Source organism: Balaenoptera ricei, chromosome X, assembly GCF_028023285.1.
Source record: "Balaenoptera ricei isolate mBalRic1 chromosome X, mBalRic1.hap2, whole genome shotgun sequence".
NCBI classification, from domain to species: domain Eukaryota; kingdom Metazoa; phylum Chordata; class Mammalia; order Artiodactyla; family Balaenopteridae; genus Balaenoptera; species Balaenoptera ricei.
Window position 1 is genome coordinate 27,614,091 of NC_082660.1, and position 12,960 is coordinate 27,627,050.

At 35.4% G+C, this 12,960-nt stretch overlaps 1 protein-coding gene across 1 annotated transcript in view; it reads left to right on the forward strand.

The window, feature by feature from the left end:
- Positions 1-12,960, forward strand: part of IL1RAPL1 (interleukin 1 receptor accessory protein like 1) — a 709,594-nt gene that overhangs the window by 682,759 nt on the left and 13,875 nt on the right. Inside the window, exon 9 of the mRNA XM_059911765.1 lies at positions 9,426-9,569. Within this exon, the coding sequence (XP_059767748.1) occupies positions 9,426-9,569 (144 nt within the window). The remainder of the gene's footprint in view (positions 1-9,425; positions 9,570-12,960) is intronic.

Here is a 12,960-nt window from a genome sequence, read left to right on the forward strand (position 1 = left end):
TACTGTGCCACACAGTGTCTGATCCCTATCTCTAAGATCCCCCAACAGAAACACAAATACTCACACACACAAACACCCTGAGTGAGTTGCTCACCCGGTCCTTGGGTATTATTCTTATAGTAGAGCATTTCTTACACCCATATAAAAGGCCTAGCAGAGTGACACTTAGGTGCACAATAAATATTAACTCTTATTATTTTGTTTTTAAATATTTCCTTGCATGCCCGACTCTACAACTACACATCAGCTCCTTTAAGGCCAGGAGCATATTCCATCCATCATTTTATCACTAGAACTCAAAGCACTACACCTGGTACATTTAAGGCACTTATAAAACAAAAAGAAAGTGAATGAGTGAGTGAAAAGACAAAAATGAATAATAATATCAAAGATGTAAAACAATACTTTCCTCATTCTTTAAGTCTATAAAGACTATGTATGTTGTCATTGCATTTATGGATGAAAGAATCCTTTTAAATCTGTACTATGAAGTTGACCATTTTTCTATAGAATGAAGTTTTATCATCAAACTAATAGACTGTGTATTAATAATTATACCCCATCAGTTGCTTGAACCTCATGACACATTGTATGGAAAAATGGCTCACAGAGATATTCTCGTCATTTTAGAGTGGGAATGCACAAAAATCTAACTTTTCATTAGAAAAGTACATTTGTTCTTAATCATCCAGTCATCCATTTATTCAAATATTCATTGAGCTCCTACTATGTGTCAGATAGTTTTCAAGGCACTTGAGATAGAATCAGTTAAAAAATATGAACAAAATAGACAAAAAAAACTTGCCCTGATGGAATTTAAATTCCAGTGGGAGGAGATAGACAATAGATAATAAATATATTAATAAGAAAATTAAATACTATGTTCTATAATGATAAATGCTATAGTGAAAAATAGAGAAAGGAAAGTGGATACAGCCACAGGTTTGTGACTTGGAATGAGTGGTCAGTGGACCGAGTTGCAAAAGTGTTCTATGAACAAAGACTTGAAGAAGCAAAGTGGGAGGCCCTAAGGTAAAGCAATTGTTTATCATGTAAAACCATAAACAACACTTAGTGGTATAATGCAGTATGGTAAGTCATCAAAAAAGCCACAGAAAATACAGGTTCTAAGGACACAAATTGCTTTTAGTTGGAAAAGCTTCACTGAAAGTACAGATCTTACCCTTGCCTTGCAGAATTGGTAGGGTTTTGATAAATGGAAAGAAGTTCTAGGTTGGTACAGAATTGGGAAAACATATGTCAAATTCAGTTCACATTGGAGGGATAATTCCTGCTGGAGGTTAATCAGCTGCTTCAATTAAAGGAGTGAAGGACCTTGAATGCCAACACAAGGGGTTTGGACTTTTTCCCATGAGCAATGTAAATCAGCTAACAGTTACTGAAGAAAATTCCAAGATGAGGACATGTTTTTGGAAGATTAAACTGAAGGCTTTGCAAAGATTATAATAGAATAGCTGTGAATAACTTTAATCCAAAATAATCAACCCAAAATATTCTCTAATTACAATAACACTTGTAATATTGTGATCTTACCATAATTTCCATATGGCCTCTCCAACTAGATTCACCAATTATTAACATTTTGCCACATTTGCCTTATCTCTCTTCATCTAGTTAGGTAAATAAAAAGATAGAGCTACACTATGTATACAAACACATATTATTGCTGAACCACATGAGAGTAAATTGCAGACATCATGACTAAATTCTTCAACATGAATCTTCTAAAAACAAGGATATTTTCTGACAAGACCAGAGTATATTTATCAAATTTAGGAAAATCAAAAATGATAGAATGCTATTCACTAATATATAGTCTATATTCACATTTCAAAGGGTATTCCCATAATATCCTTTTACCACATTTTCCATCCAGAATTATGCAATCCATTTAGTTGTCAAGTCTTTTTAATCTCTTTTAATCTGGGATTGTTCCTCAACCTTTCTTTGTCTTTCATGGCATTGACATTTTCGAAGAATAGAAACCAGATTTTATTTTTTACTCCTTTTTAGGATATTTACTTATATGTGGCTGGAATACTGCATAAATGATATTATGCCTTCTTAATGCATTACATCAGGAGGTACATGATGTTAATTTGTCCCATTACTGGTAATGCTAATTTTGGTCACTTCCTAAAGATGGTGTCCATTTCTCCCTTAATCATTAATAAATAATCAGTAGGGAGGTACTTTAAGACAGTAGGAATATCCTACCTCATCAATCTTTCACCCATTAACTTTAGCTTCTGTTGATAATTCTTGCCTGAGTCAATTATTATTAGGATGGTGGGAAAATGGTGATTTCTAACTCTATTATTCCTTCTATATTTGCCAGTTGGCATTCTGCCCTAAAGGAGAGCTTTCCTTTTTATTAATTTGTTTATAATTAATATAAACTCATGGATTCATGTTTTATTTGATTACCGTCATTACTTATTTTAAATTGTCTTTTAATACATGCCACTTGGAACTTCCCTGGTGGCGCAGTGGTTAAGACTCCGCACTCCCAACACAGGGGGCCCAGTTTCGATCCCTGGTCAGGGAACTAGATCCCACATGCATGCCACAACTAAGAGTTCGCATGCCACAACTAAGTATCCCACGTGCCACAACTAGGAGCCCATGTGCCACAACTAGGGAGCCCCCGTGCCACAACTAAGGAGCCAGCGAGCCACAACTAAGGAGCCTGCCTGCCCCAACTAAGACCCAGTGCAGCCAAATAAAAAAAAAAATACATACCACTTATGAATATTCCCTACTTCATAGAAAAATATATAAAACAAAACTTAGCACCCTTCCTATCTGGTTGGGGAGAGAAAAAAGACATTCCAAGGGTAGGCTCTAGCTAACTGTATAAAGAATGATGCATTTTTTCCATCTAGTCTTTCATTTAATTTTTTGTTTTAATAGTTTATTAATGTGTAACATTTCAGATCCAAGGGCTTGTGGGAGCTTAGTCTAACTAGACCCTAATCATGGGTCCCAGCCAAGACCATATTTGCATTCTTTTATTTTTTTTTTTGAATTTTATTTTATTTATTTTTTTATACAGCAGGTTCTTATTAGTTATCCGTTTTATACATATTAGTGTATATATGTCAATCCCAATCTCCCAATTCATCACAACACCACCACCCCCCTCTGCCGCTTTTGCCCCTTGGTGTCCATATGTCTGTTCTCTACATCTGTGTCTCAATTTCTGCCCTGCAAACCAGGTCATCTGTACCATTTTTCTAGGTTCCACATATATGCGTTAATATACGGTATTTCTTTTTCTCTTTCTGACTTACTTCACTCTGTATGTCAGTCTCTAGATTCATCCACCATATTTGCATTCTTAATTGACAGTAAGTTAAAGTTAATTTGATACTTTGGCTGAAAACCTCTTTCCAAAACTGCAAAATATACTACTTGGAAGGTAACCTTTTGCCCAAATGTTTGGTTGCACAGATCACGTTGTTAAATTCAGAGACCACTTTCATTTATTATTATTATTATTATTTATTATTAATATTATTATTATTATGTATACCTTTTCTTGTTCCAAAAAGCACTTTTGCAAGAGCAAAACTACTATCTTTATATATCAGTTTATACCTTCTGAAAACATTTTCTTGCTATTATGTGAATAGCAATTCAGCTTCTTAATGTGTTACCAAAAAAAACCATTATAACTGCTTCTAAATTGCATTGATGTATTGTAGAATTGAGTTGAATATCTTTGTAGGCTGAGCATAATTATCCTCCTGCCAGGAACAAATAAGTTATACTGCTCCAGAGAAATAAATATGCATATGAATTTATGTGGATGGATAAATCCTTATAAAGTTTAGCTCTTTGTAACACAGTGAGAGAAGAAGAAATGTACTTGGTGATGCTAATGAATAAACTGGGATCATTATATTATCTATCATGCATTTCCCCCACAAACTTGCATTTTACTGCATATAAATCAGGGCAGAGCATTTCAAAGGACTTTATATAATGAATGAGGCAATTTTAGGATGAACTATATAAGAATAAGCCACCTAAAGTCTTCAGTTATACTTTAAACAAGATTATATATATAAATATAGACAGAGATACAAAATGAATACTCCAAGTGAAGAGTTCAAAATTACATATAGGGACTTCCCTGGTGGTCCAGCGGTTAAGTTTTTGCGCTCCCAATGCAGGGGGACCAGGTTTGATCCCTGGTCAGGGAACTAGATCCCACGTGCCACAACTAAAAGATTCCGCCTGCCGCAAAGACCTGGTGCAGCCAAATTAATAAATAAATAAATAATTTTTAAAAAAACACAATTACATATAAACTTTGATTTAACTCTGTTAACATCTTTACCTCTTCAAAGATACCTAGCAGAAAAAGTTTGCAAACAATAACACTAAGTACAAGCCAATTAAAAAAAAACAGGATTCCAAACTGTACTAGGTAATTGCAGCAAGATTAGTGTAAACCAAATGCATTTATTATTTGCAGTGTAATCCAATATACTAGGGGATGGCATGCGCTTTATTTTAATTAGCTGTTTCTTTTAAAGGGTTGCTTGGTCCAACTGTCTTGATAAGAAAAAATTGTAGTCATTGCTCAAAATGCTTGTAGCAAATCTAGTTTTAAATTGAAGCAATTTATTCCGAAAGCAGTCTACTACTGCAGCAATAATCAATGTGTTTTCCCTTAGCCATACTGGAGCTTTCCACGGACTATTGTTAATTGCCTGTAACTAAATGACTGCTTGTGCCCTTAAATGTAACTCTTTGGTACTTGTTCATTTGTTGTGTTTAACCAAATGCCGGTTTCCCTTAGGTTTTCCCTAGCGATTTTGCTTTACAATTTTCAGTATTCAGTCTCAGTCCCTTAAAGGGGGCAGAGTCTATCATTTTAACAAAATAACACAAAGGCTAAACAGATTTTTAAAGGTTTGCACTTTCTCTTTCCATCCTCTGATGTTGAATTGTGCTGAAATGGAATCTTTTTATTTTTTAAATGCTGCCACTGCAGGCAGCTTGAACTTGAGCTGAAAAGCAGATCCCATTTCAAAAGGAAATGACATTTGCTGGGGCAACACCATTCACATTGTAATGTAAAGATAAAATACAGCAGTGAGCCCCAATCATTTCTTTTAACAGTAACAGAATTTAACCCCTAGTAATTTTGTCCTGACCTAATGTATAAGCAATAATGGCTGGCACTCATATTAATGAATGTGTCCAGCTTGGAGCAAAAGAATGTGGAAACTGAATCTAATACACCATTTTATTTGCGAGAATTTACACATGCTATATAAACCAATGGAAAAAACTTCAATGGAAAAATTTTTAACCTGCACACATTTATAATATGAAGGCAGGTGTATTAGTCTTTACGCTATAAAAATAACGTAGTAACTGAGGAGCAAGCACTATTGTGTGGACTGTGGGGAAAGACACATTTCTTTTCCGACTTACAAGTTTGTTATAAGCACACCGTGCTTCTCCATGTAATACTATAGAGGTTTCTGGGGGAAATCTGAGATACTGTCAAGATCTCAGGATAAGTTAGTTCTCTGTAAATGCTGTTTCTTGGTCTAGTTTTGGGTATCCCTAGTATTAAGAAAATGACTATCATATGGCTCAGAAGAATTTTTCTAGCTTTATTGCTCACACTCTAGGTATATGTAAGTTTTCATATGTTTGTACCTTAAAGGAGGTATTCATGTGACACAAGACCATTTCTGTAATTCCTAAGCCTCATCAACCCTGCTCTCTTTTTCTCATTACATTTTAGACAGTATTATTGGTTAGCCTAATAAATAGTGTATTCAAGGTAGTATATACAGTTTTTTGAGTGGCTCATGACATCTAGCAATGGGAATAATTCACATTTGGGCAACTACTTCTCTGAAAACAAAAAAGACTTACTGTCATAAAATTTTTCTCTTACACATATTCAGTTTTTAGAAGTTAAAAAAAATGTGTGTAGAGACCAGTGTTACAAATACCATTTGAAGAAAATGAGAATTCTGCTTACTGGATTAATAGAATTATATTTCAGGCATAGTTTTTGATTGTTCTAAAAGCTATTCAACGAGATATGGGTGTGTAAGGCATGCTAGATGCTCAGGCCCAGTGCCATGGTTCCAGAATCAAAGGATGTGCTTAGGGGCACCATGAAAGAACCATTCTCTGCCTGGGCACTTATCTAGAGCAAAGCAGCTGTCCTGACTCCCAGCTTTCCTTACAGCTTCTTCCCACATAGCCCTTGGGTTAGAACTTATAATGACTGTTTTTAAAAAAAAAAAGTCAAATTTTTAAAGAATTGAAGTACAATTAACATAAGATAAAACACATAGATCCTAAGTGTTTATAGCTCAATGAGTTTTGACAAAAGTATATATCAATACTTGTACCTACACCTGAAAAAAGACACAGAGGTTTTTTCTTTGTTTGTTTGTTTTTTTACCCCATTATGTTCCCTCTTGCCCCTTCCCAATAAAATTTCCCATCACCCATCCACAGAGCATCCCTTTTGTGATTTCTATCCCTGAGGTTTATTTTGGCCTGCTCTTGGACTTCATTTAAATAGAATTATACGGAAGGTATTACTTTGTGTCTGACCTTCTTCACCTAACATAATTTTGTGAGATTAATGCATGTTGCAGTAGTTCATTCTTTTTACTGCTGAGTATATTATATCACACGGACACACAACAGTTTGTTCATCAAATCCTGTTAATGAACATTTGGGTTGTTTACAGTTGTGGTTACTATGAATAAGACTACTCTGAACATTCTTGTACAAGTCTTCTTGTAGACATCTGCTTATATTTCCTTTGGGTAAATACTTAGGAGTGTAACTGCTGTTCATAGGGTAGATTCATATTTAACTTTATTAGCAGCTACTCAAAATTTTCTAATATAGTAGTACCATTGGGCACTTCCGCTAGCAGTGTTTGAGAGTAGAAGTTAAGCATTCTCCATTATTTTTTTATTTCTTTTCTCACACAACAAATTTCAGAGTGATGAATTCCAAGTGTGTAATACATTATATTAGAAAACAGAATGAATATTAAAAGGAGCCACAGTCCAATATATACACTACCAAATGTAAAATAGATAGCCAGTGGGAAGCAGCCGCATAGCACAGGGAGATCAGCTCGGTGCTTTGTGACCACCTAGAGCGGTGGGATAGGGAGGGTGGGAGAGAGACGCACGCAAGAGGGAGGAGATATGGGGATATATGTATGTGTATAGCTGATTCACTTTGTTATAAAGCAGAAACTAACATACCATTGTAAAGCAATTATACTCCAATAAAGATGTTAAAAAAAAAGTAGCCATAGTCCAAATGCTTCTCTCTCCCATTATACCCAGTGTAATTTAAATCAGATTTTTTCTGGTATATAAATTAGCCTATGGGCATAAGTTAGAGTTTTATACAGGCTTCTATGTGTGGTGGAGTTTAACTGATATCCTGAGAGAACAAGACTCAATGTACCCCACAGACTTATCTACCCACTAATCTTTTCTGTTCACATAGTAGTGGGAAAACATTATACTAAATTGGGTTTTGTATTTTATTCCTGGTACTTTTGTAGTACTATCTTGTGTAGTCCCTCACAAGATTCAGCAGATAAAGCTGTCTGATATTTACAAATAAAAAATATATAAATTTCCTTGAGGTACTTTTTAGTATTTCACACTTCGTATTAATTCACTTAGACTCTAAAAGATTTAATAACTCACTTTATTTTTTCTTTCTTAAATTCATAAAGTCCAATCACTTTTTATAAGTTTTTCTTCTGTGTCCTATTTAATTTTAATAAGAGCAGAAAAATACACTTGATGAAACAGTAGTTTATGTTTTTTTTTTTTATTAAACTGTTGAATTCGAAATGAAGGACTAGATAATGAGAAATATGGCTGAGGTTTTTTTTTTTTCTGTTATCATCACAGGAAAAGTGACATCACATGCGAACACACACACACACACAAACATGTCCTTGTGAGAAAATGATGGCCATACTTTTCAGATTATTTATCAGATACTACATTGCACCCATGATGATTTCACCCTATTTGTAAGATCTCAGGAGTGATCTTGTAACCCAAGAGTAGTTGTCACTGCAAAACCATAGATTATTTTAAAGTTCTCAGTCTAAAACTACACTGACTATGTTACAAAATTAGATAACCCATTAGTGGATTGTAAATTACAGGATCAAAAATACCATTATTTTAGAGCCATAATTTCAGGAATATTTATCTTTAACGGTAATTAAGGAAACTAGTATTTTTCAAGGTAGTTGTCAACTGCAGGGAACAATGGATACCCATCAATAACATTTGGACTATGATGATCAAGGTCAACATGCATAAATAGGCAGTTAAAGTGAGTTTCAAAATCTGTGCATTCTGGCTTAATGTTTAAATACCAGTATCATTGAATTTGTTACAATGTTCGTGAGCTCTAAAGGAGAAAAAAAGAAGTGAATATTTTATCCCTTAAATTTTTTGATCATTTTTTATGCAATATAGACATTCAGTAGGAATAAGAGAACTTGTATACAGCGAATGGCAGGAAAATTACTCTTTTGGATAGAATGTAGTGACATACCAAGTAAAAGTGGAAAGAAAGGATAAGAAAAAAATTTTTGAGTAGCTTAGTGAAAGGAAAATACTACCAACATAGTCTGGTGTGACGTCCACTAGAGAGCCTATTTCTTGAGCCCAAGTTAGCACTCAGCCTCCAAGACCGTGGTCAGCCACATTGGCACCACTCTATTCAGAAAGCTACAGGACAAGTGGTTATTGCTTCTGACAGGAGCCAGCAGACAGTATTCATTAGGTGGTCCACCCAACACTCTATGCGACAGTCCACACTGCCCTTCAGGAACTGTGCTGTTTGACCCCTCATCTCTTCTCAGCCCCAACCCCCAGGTGACAGCTCAGGTGGGAAGGATCAAGATTCATATTGGGTGAGTTCAGAAACCATCCTGGCTTAAAAGCTTCATATCCACAGGAACCGATATTTCTTTTATCAACTCCATGAGCATAGCTTACAGGATTCCCACAAGGGATGGGTTTATATGTAAGAGTTACTTGCACTCCAGCAAGCCCAAAATTATAGTTTCCAATCAGGTATTTATAATTCTCTCAGTCCAAATGCAATCTACCAATATAGGTTCATTTTTACCATAAGCAATGTTGCTTAGAAACACAGTTACCACATACTACCTTATCTGGTTACCAAGGAAACAGCTAGAAAGTTATCAAAAGATCAAATTCTCAGGCAGAAAGGGAAGGGATTGTGTTAATCCATTACCTACATCTGATCTCATCCACAAAACTGTGAAATCAAGGTGAATTTATGATTTTGTATGTGAATATGGTATAATTCCCTCTTGTAATTTTTTTTCTAGAGCTGATGTATACAGTTGAACTTGCTGGAGGGCTTGGTGCTATCCTGCTGCTGCTTGTTTGTTTGGTGACCATCTACAAGTGTTACAAGATAGAAATCATGCTCTTCTATAGGAATCATTTTGGGGCTGAGGAGCTGGATGGAGGTAAGATGAGTTCCCTCTTTTAATGTTCTTTCTGAATATTCTGTTTCCTGCTTTTGTTTTTTTGAGGGGAAGAAAAGTTACCTGAATAACCATTTGCAGCAGCTCTCACAGTCTTTCAGTGTTCAGTTTGTAAATTCATCTTTTATATGGAACTATATGTGTGATGCTTTGCAGCCAGTAGGTATTTTCCTCTGAAAATTGTAAAGCAACACCTACTCTTTTTAGAACGGTATTCCAAACAGCACTTGCGAATTACAAACGCTGATTAGAGTGTTATCAGAGTGTTCATTTTCTCTCACCTTGTAATCAGTACTGAAAGTCCAGCTTTACTTCTATACAGGTAAGGAGTGTCTCTTTTAATTGTGTTCCCTGGCCCAATAGTTTGAAGTGAATCTCAATTTGTTCCTTGTTTAGACTGGTCAGTTATAATAAACAGTACCAAATATTTTAGAAATCATCCAGCAGTCTTTTCAATCCTGTTTATTTAGCTATATTTAGACAGGCTAATTTTTATTCCAAGTGGGGACCAACAGATAGGAAAGTGTACAAGCAAGTTGTTTTCATAATAATAAATCTAATACTTTTACTCAAATCGGATAAGTAAATATTGTTTTTGTAGAAATCATAATTATTATTTGCCTCTGGTCAGTCATGAATATGTGTACAATCTAAGAAGAATTTGGAGTCCTTAAAATTGAGCTCCATAAACCGCCCATGAGAGGACTAAAGTTTTTTTTTCCTTTTTTGGTCATTTGAAAGTGATTCATGTATAAGATAGACTTGCAATATAGGAAGCATATGTGAAGTGACAATAAATTGTACAGATGGTCAAGGTTTCTTGATCATTTTTGTAATCTCTTTTTATTGACTATCCATTTTTCACTAATTGGTACAAAGGAAAATAAAGCAATCGCCCATGCTACCACATTTCCAGGGGCCTCTGGAATAAATCACAGGTAGGACTGTAGTTTGTCAGACTTGCGAAGAAGAGCAATTTATTCAGCATCCCTAACACTCCTCTCTTTTTAACCTTCTCCCCTTCCCATCAGGGTGAAGTCTGTGCTGCAGCAAAGCTGTTTGTTTGTTGTTGTTGTTGTTTTCATTTTAAAGTACTAATTAGCCTATTTATTCTTTGTTTCTAACTTTCTTGCCTGTTCATACAAATTATTAAATTGTTCAGTACTGCTTCAAAGAGATATGAGAAAATTGCCAATGTCAGAGTTGTTGTTGAATGAGAATCAAGCAAAGTGCTAGGCATTCTTAAAATCATTTTTGCTAAGCCTCAAAAAAAAAATCTAAGGTCAATGTTATAATCTCCATTTTACTGATAAAGCAACTGAGGCTCCCAGTGGTTAAATAACTTACTAAAGAAGATAACACTAGTATTATTGTAAGTGGCCAAGATGGGATTTGAATATAGGTCTATTTACAAAGCCTTTATTTTATTGAACACTGAGCCCCTATTGTTTTTAGCTTTTTAAAACTTCGGTGTGTTCAGTATAACCTAAAGATCTGCTGTTGCTTGCACAGTTAGCATAGTAGAAGATATTTGAAAAAGCAGATTACCTAAACAAGTCTCACTTTATCTATTTTGAACATATTTTGTGTTCTGAATGATATGAATGATTTCACCGAAACTATCAATTTCCAGTATAATTTTTTGTCGTGTTCTGAATGGTAGAAGATTCTGAAGAGTTTAGATGCCTCTAAACCTTAGTCTCATCCCCTTAGATCCTTCTACACATGCTATTATGGTTGAATAAATACCTACTGTTCCATTGTTGAAAAATTTCTCTGACATCATCAAATCCCCATTCTTCCTAGCTCTCCCACAAGTCCTTTCTTTTTCCAAAGAAGAGATAATTGTTAAGAGACCCCAAACTTTTCATATTCTTGACTTGGCTTCAAAAACTGTAATTTGAAAGTCAAAGTTGATTGGTCTTCTTTATTCTTGGCTACTATGTTATCTCCCGTGAAAAGGGAATACATAAAGTGCTCTTGGAAGGAGAGGCAAAGAGTGAAGAAAAAGAGGGAAAGAAAGTTTACCTCATATTTTGAAGTAATGTCAGAACTATGGTGATTGATAATAACAGATTCACTGACTATTTATTGAATATGTATTAAATGACAAGGGCTGTGTTGGCTATTTTATTGATAGAGAGTTATACAACCAGGAAGACAGAGTTCAAACCCAGGTCTAAATGACTCCAAATCCCCCAAATTTCCATCACTGTATCAGACTAGGAGGTGGACTATTTGGCATCTAGATACATTTAGTCAGTTCCTTTCAAGTCATTGCAATAGGCATTACCTGACTGTATCAGTTCTATATCAAAAGGATTCTATTTTTCCAAGATGGAACATATTGATGCTTTGCTCTCTTAGTTTGTTCACATCACTCCTTGTTCCCCTCTACACAGCCTTACATTTTATTGTTTCCCCTAGACTCAGGCCTTAGCACTTCTCTTCTAATTCTGCAGCACCACCTTTTTGGATCACATGTACAACCCTGTCTACACTTGCATTTGTGTACAAATGACTCGTAAATCTAAATGTCCTTCTCCCAGTTCTCTTGTTTTATTATCATTTTTTTCTCTGCTAACCTGTTGGTTTTCTCCACTATGATAGGTCCCAACCCCAGCTTTTGAGTCACGCACCCCCCACACTCATCTCTTATCATCCTCCATTTTACGTCTCAGTTCTTTGTATCATCCTCTACCTCATTTGCTTCACTTCCTCCTCATCTGCCATTTCCAATTAGTTATCATGGTCAGTTAATTGTACCTCTTGAAAATAGACTATTCCCTCAGTCTTCATTGCAAATGCCTTGTGCAAACCTCCTACACCACCTTCTTAGCCTTTTTCTGTTCCCCTCCATTTGATCCTCCACACTCGGCCAGACTTCTCTAAGTACAAATTTACTGTGATTCTCTGAAAAAAAAAAAAAAAAAAAAAGAGCATGCCTCTATGTTGCCTGCCAGAGCAGAAAGTTTTCTTAGCTAAGAAAGCAACTGCCGTAACAGGGTGACCCAACTTACATTTATAGCCTGGCCACCCCCGTGGAATCTGGTCATGCATCGTTGCAGTTAAAACGAGGTGCTGGTCTTTGGACAAACACAGCTATTGAGGATGGACCAAGACAATGCAGTTACACATAATTCTCAGGTCCGTTTGAGTAAATGAGGTAACCATAATGGTTAGGAGTAGGAGAAGGTAAATTGCTCCTCTACCACCTTGATTCCACAAAATAGTGAAAGAAAATTTGGACAAATTCTACTGCATATACATTTATTAATAAACAATCATTTAACCTATCCTATAAACTTGAAGAAGTCCCAGCTCTGTGTCATGTGAGTGTGTGTGTGTGTGTGCCTGTGTGTGAGTTCCCAAA